The sequence below is a fragment of the Macaca thibetana genome, chromosome 9, assembly GCF_024542745.1.
Source record: "Macaca thibetana thibetana isolate TM-01 chromosome 9, ASM2454274v1, whole genome shotgun sequence".
Lineage (NCBI taxonomy): Eukaryota > Metazoa > Chordata > Mammalia > Primates > Cercopithecidae > Macaca > Macaca thibetana.
The window spans coordinates 66,451,089-66,467,344 of NC_065586.1; the positions used below are offsets into that span (position 1 = coordinate 66,451,089).

The following is a 16,256-nucleotide window of genomic DNA, read 5'->3' on the forward strand; positions in this document are numbered from 1 at the left end:
AGAAAGATGTGGTAAAAGTGGCAAATGGAATAAAGGGGAAGACTTAGATGAATGAAGCCTTAACTGATGGCCAAGCCCATGGTAGGGATTACGGTTTCATCAAAAATAACATCTACTAGGTAAAGAAAATGTTAAATTTGCTTTTTATACAGTTAATTTCCTTTCATGTTGTTTTTTAAATTTTTTTTTCCATGTAAGATGGAAAAATGGAGAGACTCAATAGAGGAATTGAAAAACAGGAAGAAAAGGCCGGGTGTGGTGGCTCACGCCTGTAATCCCAGTGCTTCGGGAGGCTGAGGCAGGTGGATCACATGGTCAAGAGATTGCAACCATCCTGGCAAACATGGTGAAACACTGTCTCTACTAAAAATACAAAAATTAGCTGGACGTGGTGACACTTGCCTGTAGTCCCAGCTACTTGGGAGGCTGAGGCAGGGAGAATCGCTTGAACTTGGGAGACAGAGGTTGCAGTGAGCCAAGATCGCGCCACTGCACTCAAACCTGGCGACAGAGCGAGACTTTGTCTGGAAAAAAAAAAAAAGAAAGAAAGAAAGAAAGAAAAATAGGAAGAAAAGAGTCAGGAAAGTAAGAATTCTCCTACATGCTTTTAAGATATTTAAACAATTTTATATCAGATCTATATTCTAGTTTATATTTTACATTTTATAAGGGGCCTTCAAAAAGTTCATGAAGCACGTGTATTTAAAAAAAACTATGCATGAATTTCAACATTTTTTTCCACCAAAATAAACTCATACGAACTTGTTTTAACATGTCTGAATGGGATTTAGTTTGAGGCACTAAGAAAGATAAAACACCAGTTTGAAGAACCTCTATCAGCAATGTGAATTCTGATAAAAATGAAGCAAGAACAAACATTAAATATATGGTGAAGATCGGGCGAAAGAATGGTGAAATCAGTGATGCTTTATAAAAAGTTTATAAGGACAGTGCCTCAAAGAAATCAGCAGTATACAAGTGGATAACTCATTTTAATAAGGGATGAGATGATGTCAAAGATGAAGCTCAAGGTGGCAGACCATCCACATCAATTTGTGAGGAAAAAATTAATCTTGTTCATGTCTTAATTGAAAAGGACTATTAACAGCACAAACAATAGCCAACAGCATAGACATCTCAATCACTTCAGCTTATGCAGTTATGACTAAAATATTAAAGTTGAGCCAACTTTCTACTTGATGAGTTTCAAAAATGCTGCTCCCAGAGAAGCTGCAGATAAGAGCAGAGCTTTCAGCAGAAATTTTTTAAGCAATTGATATCAAGATCCTGAAGCATTTCTCCAACGAAATGTAAAAGGAGGTAGAACATGGCTTTACCAGTACGATTCCTAAGGCACAGCACAGTCAAACAATAGCTGCCAAGAGGTGGAAGTAATCCTGTCAAAGCAAAATTGGACCAGTCAAGAGCAAAGGTCATGGCAATAGTGTTTGGGATCCTCAAGACATTTTGTCTGTTAATTTGCTGGGAGGCCAAAGAATGATAACTACCATAAGAGTGTTTTAAGAGAGTTGGCCAAAGCGTTAGCAGAAAAATGCCCATGAAAGCTTCACCAGAGAGTCCCTCTCCACCACAATAATACTCGTGCTTATTCCTCTCATTAAACAAGGGCAATTTTGCAAGAGTTTGCATGGGAAATTATTAGGCATCCATGTTACAGTCCCGATTTGGCTCTTTCTAACTCCTTTTTGTTTCCTAATCTTAAAAAAATTGTAAAGGGCATCTATTTTTCTTCAGTTAATAATGTAAAAAAGACTGCAATGACATAGATAAATTCCCAGAAGCTTCAATTCTTTAGAGATGGACTAAATAGCTGGTATCATCACTTGCATAAATTTCTTGAACTCGATGGAGCTTATGTTGAAAAATAAAATTTATATTTTTTATTTTTATATTTTAACTCCATTTTTTACGTGAACTTTTTGGAGTCCCCTCACATTTTATAGTAAGAGAACATTACATAGTACCATTTTTTAAAAAAAATTGTTTTAAAATTATTTCTTTTTCTATAATAATTTTCTCTTCCTAGCTTGACTCTACAGTTGTGACTTTTAAAATTGTATCCTGGCTACTTTCAATACCCAAATATTTATCAGAATGTAATGTAACACAAGGATCAGTGTAAGATTTTGTATACAAACACATACATATACTTACTTATTTACATACATACACACCTCTATCTATATAAAATACATATACACATCTATAATCTTATACATAAGATTGTACACTAGGAAGATCTTATATCTTCAGTGTGTTTGTGTGTAGATTCACACTCAGACTTTCACACTCTGAATATCATTATCTGATTGCATTTCATGTTAAGGGTTCTTCCGAGAGCTTTTATTCTACACTATCTTTTTCTTCAATTTTCACATTATGCCTAATCTTGGAAAGACTTCCTCTCGTGGAGTATTTTAATAAAAGACCCTTAGAGCAGCATATACCTTCCATCTTTTCTTACCAGGCTTTAGATTATCTTGACTCCTATTACCTAAAGATATGTCTAATGGAAACCTTAAAAATACCATGTCAAGTTCTAATAGCTGGAAATAGCTGGAAGTTATAATAGATCAACAGGAAGAAGCAGTTTTATGTTTTAAATTAAATAATTAAAATTCAGAATTTATTTTGATATGTTAGTGTTACAGTTAACTAAAGTTTATGATTGAAAGTGAGACATAATGAAAATAATATTATATCTGGTATTGAAAGACCTGGATACTTACCTGAACGTCACTATTTATTTGCTCTATGACCTTGGGTAAGACAGCCTTCAGCCTCACTCATCATCAGCTGAAATGTGTGGTTATTAATACCTTGCTGCCCCCTTCCTCATGGTGCTATCAGGATGAGATACATGAAAATATTGTGTAAACATGGGGGGCGGAGCAAGATGGCCGAATAGGAACAGCTCCAGTCTCCAACTCCCAGCGCGAGCGACACAGAAGACCGGTGATTTCTGCATTTTCAACTGAGGTACTGGGTTAATCTCACTAGGGAGTGCCGGACAATCAGTGCTGGTCAGCTGCTGCAGCCCCACCAGCGAGAGCTGAAGCAGGGCGAGGCATCGCCTCACCTGGGAAGTGCAAGGGGGAAGGGAATCCTTTTTCCTAGCCAGGAGAACTGAGACACACAATACCTGGAAAATCGGGTAACTCCCACCCCAATACTGCGCTTTAAGCAAACAGGCACACCAAGAGATTATGTCCCACACCTGGCCAGGAAGGTCCCACACCCACAGAGCCTCCCTCATTGCTAGCACAGCAGTCTGCGATCTCGCTGCAAGGCAGCAGGGAGGCTGGGGGAGGGGCGCCCGCCATTGCTGAGGCTTAAGTAGGTAAACAAAGCCACTGGGAAGCTCGAACTGGGTGGAGCTCACAGCATCTCAAGGAAACCTGCCTGTCTCTGTAGACTCCACTTCTGGGGACAGGGCACAGTAAACAACAACAAAAGCAGCAGAAACCTCTGCAGACGCAAACGACTCTGTCTGACAGCTTTGAAGAGAGCAGTGGATCTCCCAACACGGAGGTTGAGATCTGAGAACAGACAGACTGCCTGCTCAAGTGGGTCCCTGACCCCTGAGTAGTCTAACTGGGAGACATCCCCCACTAGGGGCAGTCTGACACCCCACACCTCACAGGGTGGAGTACACCCCTGAGAGGAAGCCTCCAAAGCAAGAATCAGACAGGGACACTCGCTGTTCAGCAATATTCTATCTCCTGCAGCCTCTGCTGCTGACACCCAGGCAAACAGGGTCTGGAGTGGACCTCAAGCAATCTCCAACAGACCTACAGCTGAGGGTCCTGACTGTTAGAAGGAAAACTATTAAACAGGAAGGACACCTACACCAAAACCCCATCAGTACGTCACCATCATCATCAAAGACCAGAGGCAGATAAAACCACAAAGATGGGGAAAAAGCAGGGCAGAAAAGCTGGAAATTCAAAAAATAAGAGCGCATCTCCCCCAGCAAAGGAGCGCAGCTCATCGCCAGCAACGGATCAAAGCTTGACGGAGAATGACTTTGACGAGATGAGAGAAGAAGGCTTCAGTCCATCAAACTTCTCAGAGCTAAAGGAGGAATGAATTACCCAGCGCAAAGAAACTAAAAATCTTGAAAAAAAAAGTGGAAGAATTGATGGCTAGAGTAATTAATACAGAGAAGGTCATAAACGAAATGAAAGAGATGGAAACCATGACACGAGAAATACGTGACAAATGCACAAGCTTCAGTAACCGACTCGATCAACTGGAAGAAAGAGTATCAGTGATTGAGGATCAAATGAATGAAATGAAGCGAGAAGAGAAACCAAAAGAAAAAAGAAGAAAAAGAAATGAACAAAGCCTGCAAGAAGTATGGGATTATGTAAAAAGACCAAATCTATGTCTGATTGGGGTGCCTGAAAGTGAGGGGGAAAATGGAACCAAGTTGGAAAACACTCTTCAGGATATCATCCAGGAGAACTTCCCCAACCTAGTAAGGCAGGCCAACATTCAAATCCAGGAAATACAGAGAATGCCACAAAGATACTCCTCGAGAAGAGCAACTCCAAGACACATAATTGCCAGATTCACCAAAGTTGAAATGAAGGAAAAAATGTTAAGGGCAGCCAGAGAGAAAGGTCGGGTTACCCACAAAGGGAAGCCCATCAGACTAATAGCAGATCTCTCGGCAGAAACTCTACAAGCCAGAAGAGAGTGGGGGCCAATATTCAACATTCTTAAAGAAAAGAATTTTAAACCCAGAATTTCATATCCAGCCAAACTAAGTTTCATAAGTGAAGGAGAAATAAAATCCTTTACAGATAAGCAAATGCTTAGAGATTTTGTCACCACCAGGCCTGCCTTACAAGAGACCCTGAGGGAAGCACTAAACATGGAAAGGAACAACTGGTACCAGCCATTGCAAAAACATGCCAAAATGTTAAGACCATTTAGGCTAGGAAGAAACTGCATCAACTAACGAGCACAATAACCAGTTAATATCATAATGGCCGGATCAAGTTCACACACAACAATATTAACCTTAAGTGTAAATGGACTAAATGCTCCAATTAAAAGACACAGACTGGCAATCTGGATAAAGAGTCAAGACCCATCAGTCTGCTGTATTCAGGAGACCCATCTCACATGCAGAGACATACATAGGCTCAAAATAAAGGGATGGAGGAAGATTTACCAAGCAAATGGAGAACAAAACAAAGCAGGGGTTGCAATCCTAGTCTCTGATAAAACAGACTTTAAACCATCAAAGATCAAAAGAGACAAAGAAGGCCATTACATAATGGTAAAAGGATCAATTCAACAGGAAGAGCTAACTATCCTAAATATATAAGCACCCAATACAGGAGCACCCAGATTCATAAAGCAAGTCCTTAGAGACTTACAAAGAGACTTAGACTCCCATACAATAATAATGGGAGACTTCAACACTCCACTGTCAACATTAGACAGATCAACGAGACAGAAAGTTAACAAGGATATCCAGGAATTGAACTCATCTCTGCAGCAAGCAGACCTAATAGACATCTATAGAACTCTCCACCCCAAATCAACAGAATATACATTCTTCTCAGCACCACATCGTACTTATTCCAAAATTGACCACATAATTGGAAGTAAAGCACTCCTCAGCAAATGTACAAGAACAGAAATTGTAACAAACTGTCTCTCAGACCACAGTGCAATCAAACTACAACTCAGGACAAAGAACCTCAATCAAAACCGCTCAACTACATGGAAACTGAACAACCTGCTCCTGATTGACTACTGGGTACATAATGAAATGAAGGCAGAAACAAAGATGTTCTTTGAAATAAATGAGAACAAAGATACAACATACCAGAATCTCTGGGACACATTTAAAGCAGTGTGTAGAGGGAAATTTATAGCACTAAATGCCCACAAGAGAGAGCAGGAAAGATCTAAAATTGACACTCTAACATCACAATTAAAAGAACTAGAGAAGCAAGAGGAAACACATTCAAAAGCTAGCAGAAAGCAATAAATAACTAAGATCAGAGCAGAACTGAAGGAGATAGAGACACAAAAAACCCTCCAAAAAATCAATGAATCCAGGAGTTGGTTTTTTGAAAAGATCAACAAAATTGATAGACCGGTAGCAAGACTAATAAAGAAGAAAAGAGAGAAGAATTGATAGACCACTAGCAAGACTAATAAAGAAGAAAAGAGAGAAGAATCAAATAGACGCAATAAAAAATGATAAAGGGGATATCACCACCGACCCCACAGAAATGCAAACTACCATCAGAGAATACCATAAACACCTCTATGCAAATAAACTAGAAAACCTAGAAGAAATGGATAATTTCCTGGACACTTACACTCTTCCAAGACTAAACCAGGAGGAAGTTGAATCCCTGAATAGACCAATAGTAGGCTCTGAAATTGAGGCAATAATTAATAGCCTACCAACCAAAAAGAGTCCAGGAGCAGATGGATTCACAGCTGAATTTTACCAGAGGTACAAGGAAGAGCTGGTACCATTCCTTGTGAAACTATTCCAATCAATAGAAAAAGAGGGAATCCTCCCTAACTCATTTTATGAGGCCAACATCATCCTGATACCAAAGCCTGGCAGAGACACAACAAAAAAAGAGAATTTTAGACCAATATCCCTGATGAACATCGATGCAAAAATCCTCAATAAAATACTGGCAAACCGGATCCAGCAGCACATCAAAAAGCTTATCCACCATGATCAAGTGGGCTTCATCCCTGGGATGCAAGGCTGGTTCAACATTCGCAAATCAATAAACATAATCCAGCATATAAACAGAACCAAAGACAAGAACCACATGATTATCTCAATAGATGCAGAAAAGGCTTTTGACAAAATTCAACAGCCCTTCATGCTAAAAACTCTCAATAAATTCGGTATTGATGGAACGTACCTCAAAGTAATAAGAGCTATTTATGACAAACCTACAGCCAATATCATACTGAATGGGCAAAAACTGGAAATATTCCCTTTCAAAATTGGCACAAGACAGGGATGCCCTCTCTCACCACTCCTATTCAACATAGTGTTGGAAGTTCTGGCTAGGGCAATCAGGCAAGAGAAAGAAATCAAGGGTATTCAGTTAGGAAAAGAAGAAGTCAAATTGTCCCTCTTTGCAGATGATATGATTGTATATTTAGAAAATCCCATTGTCTCGGCCCAAAATCTCCTTAAGCTGGGAAGCAACTTCAGCAAAGTCTCAGGATACAAAATTAATGTGCAAAAATCACAAGCATTCTTATACACCAGTAACAGACAAACAGAGAGCCAAATCATGAATGAACTTCCATTCACAATTGCTTCAAAGAGAATAAAATACCTAGGAATCCAACTTACAAGGGATGTAAAGGACCTCTTCAAGGAGAACTACAAACCACTGCTCAGTGAAATAAAAGAGGACACAAACAAATGGTAGAACATAGCATGCTCATGGATAGGAAGAATCAATATCGTGAAAATGGCCATACTGCCCAAGGTAATTTATAGATTCAATGCCATCCCCATGAAGCTACCAATGAGTTTCTTCACAGAATTGGAAAAAACTGCTTTAAAGTTCATATGGAACCAAAAAAGAGCCCGCATCTCCAAGACAATCCTAAGTCAAAAGAACAAAGCTGGAGGCATCACGCTACCTGACTTCAAACTATACTACAAGGCTACAGTAACCAAAACAGCATGATACTGGTACCAAAACAGAGATATAGACCAATGGAGCAGAACAGCGTCCTCAGAAATAATACCACACATCTACAGCCATCTGATCTTTGACAAACCTGAGAGAAACAAGAAATGGGGAAAGGATTCCCTATTTAATAAATGGTGCTGGGAAAATTGGCTAGCCATAAGTAGAAAGCTGAAACTGGATCCTTTCCTTACTCCTTATACGAAAATTAATTCAAGATGGATTAGAGACTTAAATGTTAGACCTAATACCATAAAAACCCTAGAGGAAAACCTAGGTAGTACCATTCAGGACATAGGCATGGGCAAAGACTTCATGTCTAAAACACCAAAAGCAACGGCAGCAAAAGCCAAAATTGACAAATGGGATCTCATTAAACTAATGAGCTTCTGCACAGCAAAAGAAACTACCATCAGAGTGAACAGGCAACCTACAGAATGGGAGAAAATTTTTGCAATCTACTCATCTGACAAAGGGCTAATATCCAGAACCTACAAGGAACTCCAACAAATTCAGAAGAAAAAAACAAACAGCCCCATCAAAAAGTGGGCAAAGGATATGAACAGACATTTCTCTAAAGAAGACATTCATACAGCCAACAGACACATGAAAAAATGCTCTTCATCACTGGCCATCAGAGAAATGCAAATCAAAACCACAATGAGATACCATCTCACACCAGTTAGAATGGCGATCATTAAAATGTCAGGAAACAACAGGTGCTGGAGAGGATGTGGAGAAATAGGAACTCTTTTACACTGTTGGTGGGATTGTAAACTAGTTCAACCATTATGGAAAACAGTATGGCGATTCCTCAAGGATCTAGAACTAGATGTACCATATGACCCAGCCATCCCATTACTGGGTATATACCCAAAGGATTATAAATCATGCTGCTCTAAAGACACATGCACACGTATGTTTATTGCAGCACTATTCACAATAGCAAAGACTTGGAATCAACCCAAATGTCCATCAGTGACAGACTCGATTAAGAAAATGTGGCACATATACATCATGGAATACTATGCAGCCATAAAAAAGGATGAGTTTGTGTCCTTTGTAGGGACATGGATGCAGCTGGAAACCATCATTCTTAGCAAACTATCACAAGAACCGAAAAGCAAACACCGCATGTTCTCACTCATAGGTGGGAACTGAACTATGAGATCACTTGGACTCTGGAAGGGGAACATCACATACCAAGGCCTATCATGGGAAGGGGGGAGGGGGGAGGGATTGCATTGGGAGTTATACCTGATGTAAATGACGAGTTGATGGGTACTGACGAGTTGATGGTGTAGCACAGCAACATGGCACAATATACATATGTAACAAACCTGCTCATTATGCACATGTACCCTAGAACTTAAAGTATAATAATAAGAATAAATAAATAAATAAATAAATAATTGCACATTGAAAAAAAAATATTGTGTAAACAGTACAGCCTGTAAAAGTTACTATTGTAAATAACAGTTAATATGCTCCAGTCAGTGTATTAAGCATTTATATCATTCTTTCAACAGTTTTACAACACAGGCAACATTAATGTTCTGCTCTTATAGGTCAAAAGGTTGAGGCTCAGCAAGTGTAAGATATCTGCATGAGGGGAAAAGGTAAGATCTGAATCCAGGTCTGTCTGAGGCTAGAACAAATGCTCACAATTGCATCACTTTCATTAGTTATCAGAATAATAATCACTACATAGCATTATGTGTGAACCAGTCGAGGCAGTAAAAACACAGTTCTCTTCATTATCACATCTGAATTTTAAATGCAAAACAAAATAACATCTGTTTTTCATAAAAGTGAAATGCCATGGAGTTCTAACCATACAAATGTTTTCTTCTCTTAGAATTTAATTGTCCTGAATCCACTCACAGTGACTGAGGAGGAAATAAGACCATCACTAGAGAAACGACTCGAAGCCATTATCAGTGGGGCTGCTCTGCTGGCAGATTCTTCATGCACGAGGGACTTCCACCGGGAGCGGATTATTGCAGAATGCAATGCCATTCGCCAGGCTCTTCAGGATCTGCTTTCAGAGTACATGAACAATGTAGGTGACTTGTTTGCCCTCCCATCCCTAGCCCCTCTTTCCTTGTACTTTGAATATATGCTGAGATACTTTCCGTGTACAAAACAGGATAAATTACAAATGAGTATGTGATTTTACATGGGTTGATTTTCTAAGTGAGTTCTGCTTGGTTATTTTTGGGGAACAACAACCCTGGGAGTTTCTAGGGATGCAGTCAGAACCAGAGGAGTATTTACAAGTGACCGTTTTGTTTGTGGAAGTATCTCAGTATTAGTTGAAGAAGGAAATCAGGATTGGAGAAAGGTAACTAGAGTTGCACATAAATTTAAGAGATATAAAGAAGATAAAGAGAGGGGCAGATTGCTCAGGATTAAATTGGTGAATAATGAAAGGCCATTAGAAGTTAGTAGTAAATAAAAGTGATATTACAGGGGTCATTAGCTATGTTTGAAGGTGTGTAAAGAGCCCATGCCAGTTGTTATTTTTGTTGTTGTTGTTTTATGGAGATAGACTGTGTCTTGCTCTGTTGCCCAGGCTCAAGTGCAGTTGGGCGATCACAGCTAATGGCAACATCGAACTCCTGGGCTCACAGGATCCTTCTACCTCAGCCTCCCAAGTAGCTGGGACTACAGGTGTGTTACCATGCTCAGCTAATTTTTGTAGTTTTTGTAGAGATGGGGTTTTGCCATAATGCCCCGACTGATCTCGAACTCCTGGGCTCAAGTGACCCTCCCACCTTGGCCTCCCAAAGTGCTGGGATTACAGGCACCCACACAGTTTTGGCAGCTGCTAATCTTTTTCAGATGTGACAGTGTCTAGTTTTTTTTTTTTTTTTTTTTTTTTTTTTTTTTTTTTTTTTTTTTGAAGTTTTAGCTATCACTCAGAAATATTGGAAATGTCTAAATTTAGGGCAAAAATATTTGTTTCAAAATCCATTTTGTTTCATTGTATACATATATATGTGAAATATATGTCTCTTCTCTATGGAATGTCTATAACTATTGTTGCCCTCAAATCTTGGTAACATTTATAAAGTGAAGAGAAAAATCTTGATTATATTGTCAATTATATGTTGATTATGAAGATTCCTTAAATAATAGAGCTAAACAAAATGAAAGTTATAATAGGAATATTTTGTTCATCTGCATTATTATAAATGGAAGAATTCAAGACTCATGTAGGTATGTTTTGAGAATGATTAGTTACAAAGCATGTGACTTTTTGGGTATGAATTTAAGATATTTGAGATTGTTCAATATAAGTACTTTGTGTGAATAACTGAAACGCACTAAAATTATTTGGTGCATTTTGAGGACCCTTCAACACATTTGATGTATCTTCATACTCTTAATATTTGATGACTTTGCTCCCTGACCAGAAATCTCTCACCTGTCAATAAATCAAAGTTGTAAGGTAGATTTCTTTAATAAGAAAATTTTAGTAATGTCATGTCCTGCTGCCAGAATGCCTGAAGCTAGAATATCCCCAATTTTAGCATATCATATATTCTTAAATATTTTTCAAGGTAATTCATCAGTCATAAAAAACTCAGAAGATAATATTGTATTGGAATGCCTTCTCCCATGATCTGTAAACTATTACAATTATTATTCTCATCTTCACAGATAAAATACTGTAAAGTTATAGATACATTTATTTTCTCTAGAAATTACAAAGTTACAAGTTCAGTTTATCTAAAATGGATAAATAGAAAGTTATTTTATTCTTTATAGATACAAACTCAGATATACACACATGTGCACACTTACCCACATACATAATGTTGGCCACGTAATTTGTGGGGCCTAGTGCAAAATGAAAATGTCAGGCTTCTTGTTCAAAAAGCAGGGGAATGGAACTGTAGCTTTCTTACACAGTCTCCAGTGACCTATGAAAGGTTATTTTTATTTGCTATTTAATGTTAGATTTCTAGAGTATAGAGGTACTTATAAAGTGATTGCAGACCCTCACAGACGTCTGTGGCTCCACCAAATGACCCTGACCTACCCCAGGGTGTGCCAAGGCCCCCACAAGGAATAAAGGGCGGCAGTAATCACTGGGTGGGAGAACTGTCTGAGGAACTATCCCAGGAAGTCACTTGGAGGTAGGACTGCATATGAGCCAAGACATGTGCTTCATTGCCGCATTGGACTACACAGATTCAAAGGTAAAATTGTTAAAAATTTCAAGAGTGTGGTAGCATAGCATGAAAACCCAAGCCTGGGACCCTGTCTAAAATTGGGATCCCGTGTGCAGTAGTAGGCCCCTGAAACTGGCCCTGTATATAATAAACACATATCACATCAAAATAGTGGTGATTTTATGGTTTTCTTAAACTAAGCAAATGAACTGAGCTAATGAATATTGGAATTAAGTAGCAGGAACTAACCTGGAAAACTGTGGAGTGTATTATGAGATCTCATCCCCAGGTTTACTGCCACTCCAGGTTTCTATCACAAATACTGCTTCTTTATAGCTGTTGCATCAGTTTTACTGAAAGGGAATGCATTTTTCTGGAACTAGCCAAACTCAAACCTTGCTCAGCGTTTGCTCAAAGACTTGAGATGGCTCTAGCACTTAAGTCCTCATCTTTCTACTTTAAGGAATACTGTGTCTCCTTTGGTGGACCCAGTTGTTTTTCAGATCAGTCAGTAGCTTTTGTAATTGAGCTGTGCTGATGGAGTAAATGCTTGATGATAAGCACAAAAACTGAAAGTGATTAATTCATCAAAACCTGTGAGTCTTTTAGCTGAAGGAGACTTCAGAGATTGGCTTAAATTTTGCAAGTCTACTGCGTCCAGCCAGAGCAGTTCAGCAGTGAGAAATGAATGCAGCTTATGTTTGTCTCAGGCTCAGTCCACACAACCATGACTCCTCTGATTCTAAATAAATTCACTTCCTTAAACAGATCAGCAAGTCTTGATCATTTTCTAAAATAGAATTTCAACATTCAATAAGGTCAACGTCTTGTCACATTAGGAAGAAATTAGTAATAAATGAGACCAGATGGGTCTATAACAGACAAGACAGACAACCACTTAACACTATGGATTATGTATGTTGTGTCTGGAATTGGTGGGTTCTTGGTCTCACTGGCTTCAAGAATGAAGCCGCGGACCCTCGCGGTGGGTGTTACAGTTCTTAAAGATGTTGTGTCCGGAATTTGTTCCTTCAGACATTTAGATGTGTCTGGAGCTACTTCCTTCTGGTGGGTTCGTGGTCTTGCTGTCAGGAGTGAAGCTGCAGACCTTCACGGTGAGTGTTACAGCTCTTAAAGGCAGCATGTCTGGAGTTGTTTGTTCTTCCCAGTGGGTTCGTGGTCTCATTAGCTTCAGGAGTGAAGCTGCAGACCTTCGCGGTGAGTGTTACAGCTGCCTGTTACAGCTCATAAAGGCAGCGTGGAGTCAAAGAGTGAGCAGCGGCAAGATTTATTGCAAAGACTGATAGAACAAAGCTTCCACAGTGTGGAATGGTACCCCAGCAGGTTACTGCTGGCTGGCTTGGGCAGCCTGCTTTTATTCCCTTATCTGGCCCGACCCACATCCTGCTGATTTGTCCATTTTACAGAGAGTTGATTGGTCTATTTTACAGAGAGCTGATTGGTCCGTTTTGACAGAGTGCTGATTGGTGTGTTTACATTCCTTGAGCTAGACACAGAGTGCTAGACCAAAAAGTTCTCCAAGTCCCCACTAGGTTAGCTAGATACAGAGTGCTGATTGGTGCACATACAATCCTGCAGCTAGATATAAAAGTTCTCCAAGTCCCCATCCAACTCAGGAGCCCAGTGGCCTCACCTAGTGGATCCTGCACCAGGGCTGCAGGCGGAGCTGCCTGCCAGTCCTGAACCCTGCCAGGCAGGGAGGCAGCTAAGGCCCCCCAAGAATTTGAGTGCAGTGCCAGCCCGCCTGGCCTGTGCCCGCCCTCACACCCACGCCCACGGGGACTCACACTGGCCTGCGAGCACCCTGCTTGCAGTGGCGGTTCCCGCTGGTGCCTCTTCCTCCACACTTCCCTGCAAGCAGAGGGAGGCGGGTCCGGCCTCAGCCAGCCCAGAGAGGGGCTCCCATGGTGCCATGGTGGACTGAAGGGCTCCTCAAGCGCTACCAGGTGGTCGTGGAGGCTGAGGAGGTGCTGAGAGTGAGGGCTGCTAGCACATTGTCACCTCTCATATGTTTGCCCTAATATATACTGTCCTGTTAAATTTATGAGTGGATACATATGTATGTATGTTTGGTTAGTTTTCTATTGCTGCTGTAACAAATTACCACACACTTAGTGTCTTAAACCACACAAATTTAAATCTTTCAGCTCTGTAATCAAAAGTCTGACCTGGGCCTCACTGGAGTAAAAATCAAAGTGTTGGAGGAATGCATTGTTTTCTGGAGTCTCTAGGGAAGAGTCCATTGTTTTTGCCTTTTCCAGTTTCTAGAGGTCACCCTCATTCCTTGCCTCATGGTCCTCTGCCTCAATCTTGTAAGGCAGCAAGGTCACGTTTCTCTGACCCTGTTTCCAACCTCATCTCTCTTTCTCTGACCACACCTTGGAAAAATTCTCTTCTTTTTAGGACTCATGTGATTAGTGGGACCCACCCAGATTATCCAGGATAATCCTCCCATCTGAAGACCCTTAACCTTAATTACATCTGCAAAATTCCTCTTGCCATGTCAGGTAACATATTCACAGGTTCTGGGAATTTGAATGTGGACATCTCTGGGAGACTCACAACATTATATCAATGCTAGTCTTCCCTCGTGTTTTCTGTGAAGTCATTATCAGTCCTTTTGTTTCAAATCCATTATGAACAGCATCCCTCACACACTTTAAGCTCTATGCAGGCAGATCACATGTCTGTTTTGTTTAGTTTTATCCCAAGCCCCAGGCACAGTGCGTGGCATTTAGAAAAAGCTGAATTGTATTTTTGAATTAATGAATAAAATGATTGCATATTGTATATGCCATGTAATGGAGAAACAACCTCTCTGACATTAATTGAAATGAGTTTCAAGCATCTACTAAATTTATATAATAGACTGCCTGTTATAAAAGGTCTTATTTTGCAAAGCATTAAGTCTCTTCTGAAAATCAATGTAAATATCCAGAAATAATTTTTTTATTTTAATCTCTGCATTTGGATCCACATCCAGCCATATTCTAGAACAGGATTTTTATTCATTAAAAATACACTCCAGAAAACATTTAGGATCAGAGAAAATATACCTTATGACTTTTAAAACTTAGGGATATATATTTCTAAGATACTTCTGCTGATTTTGTTATATCTCTGTGATTGGTTAGCCCTAGTTCACATTCTCTGATGTATAACATGATTAAGGATTTGTTTTTCATAAATGGGCAGAGCAATGAGGCCCTGTGAAAAAGGAATGATCTTCAGGAAATCAACGATTTTTACATGGTGATCTTTCTGAAATTGGTGAAAATAGAATGGTAGGCAGTCAGCCATCATGTTTGAGTTCTAAGATAACACCAAGCATGGATATTTTTCTGGGAGTGGGTTGAAATCATATTGTTATAGGTGGGTTGGATGTGTTACACAGGTGATGTATAATTATTAGTAAAGTTAATATTCAGGTGATATGACTGTAGGGCATTATTAGAATTGAGTGAGAGATAATGTTGCTAGAGTAAACAAGTCAGGCATGAGCTCCATGCAGGAACGAATTTGCATTTCTGGACCCTCATCCACCTACTTTTTTCTTCTCTTGATGTTTTCTGTGGAAGCATGTTGTTGGTTCTCATTACATATTTGTTGAGTGAATAAAGAATCAAATGGACTAGCTTTGTTATTCAGAAACCTATTTTATTGTGTGTCTTGAGTTTAATGCATTCCATGTCTTGGGAAATTCTGAAAATTCATATAAAGACTACATGCAAAGATATGTTATGGGATTTTTCCTTTTGTATAGGACCTCCATCCCACTCCTGAAAATGCATTTTGGAAACAATTCTAGCCTTAATTAATTAATTTATTTTTATTTCTTATGATGATAAGGTAAAACAGTTGGGAGAAACTATATGCAATGACTTTTTGAATACAAGAGACAGGTTAGAATTAAAATTCTAAAAATGTAAAGGCAGCTTTCAGCCTAAGTTTTTTCTTCCCTCCCTCCCTCCCTCCCTCCCTCCCTTCATACCTTCTCTTTTTTGGTTGGCATGGACTGCATATGAGAATTGTCATTATCAGCTCAAGTGTAGTGTACTAGATGCTTTACATTTTTATATTCTTAACAGTTTTCATTATTCTGTATTTGTAGCTGACTTTTGAGTGGTTGATTTGGTTGGAGACAATGTTTTTGAGTTTACAGATATCTAGATAACTTAAGAGAAATAAATAGTATCCTATATAGGTCTGTGCAAGAGTAGATATGCCCCAAACAGAGATATCAACCAAGGTTAGATTGATTAGAGCATGAAATCAAAGTCTAAGAAGATACAAAGGAATCATCAAAATGAAAGAGGCTGGATTCAGA

General features: G+C 39.4%; 1 protein-coding gene across 8 annotated transcripts in view; it reads left to right on the forward strand.

Annotated features, from left to right (window-relative positions):
* The window catches only part of CTNNA3 (catenin alpha 3), a 1,858,220-nt gene that overhangs the window by 588,357 nt on the left and 1,253,607 nt on the right, over positions 1-16,256 (forward strand). For all 8 annotated transcript variants that reach the window (XM_050805650.1, XM_050805648.1, XM_050805652.1 and 5 more), the window contains one exon: positions 9,586-9,789. In XM_050805650.1, the coding sequence (XP_050661607.1) occupies positions 9,586-9,789 (204 nt within the window). The remainder of the gene's footprint in view (positions 1-9,585; positions 9,790-16,256) is intronic.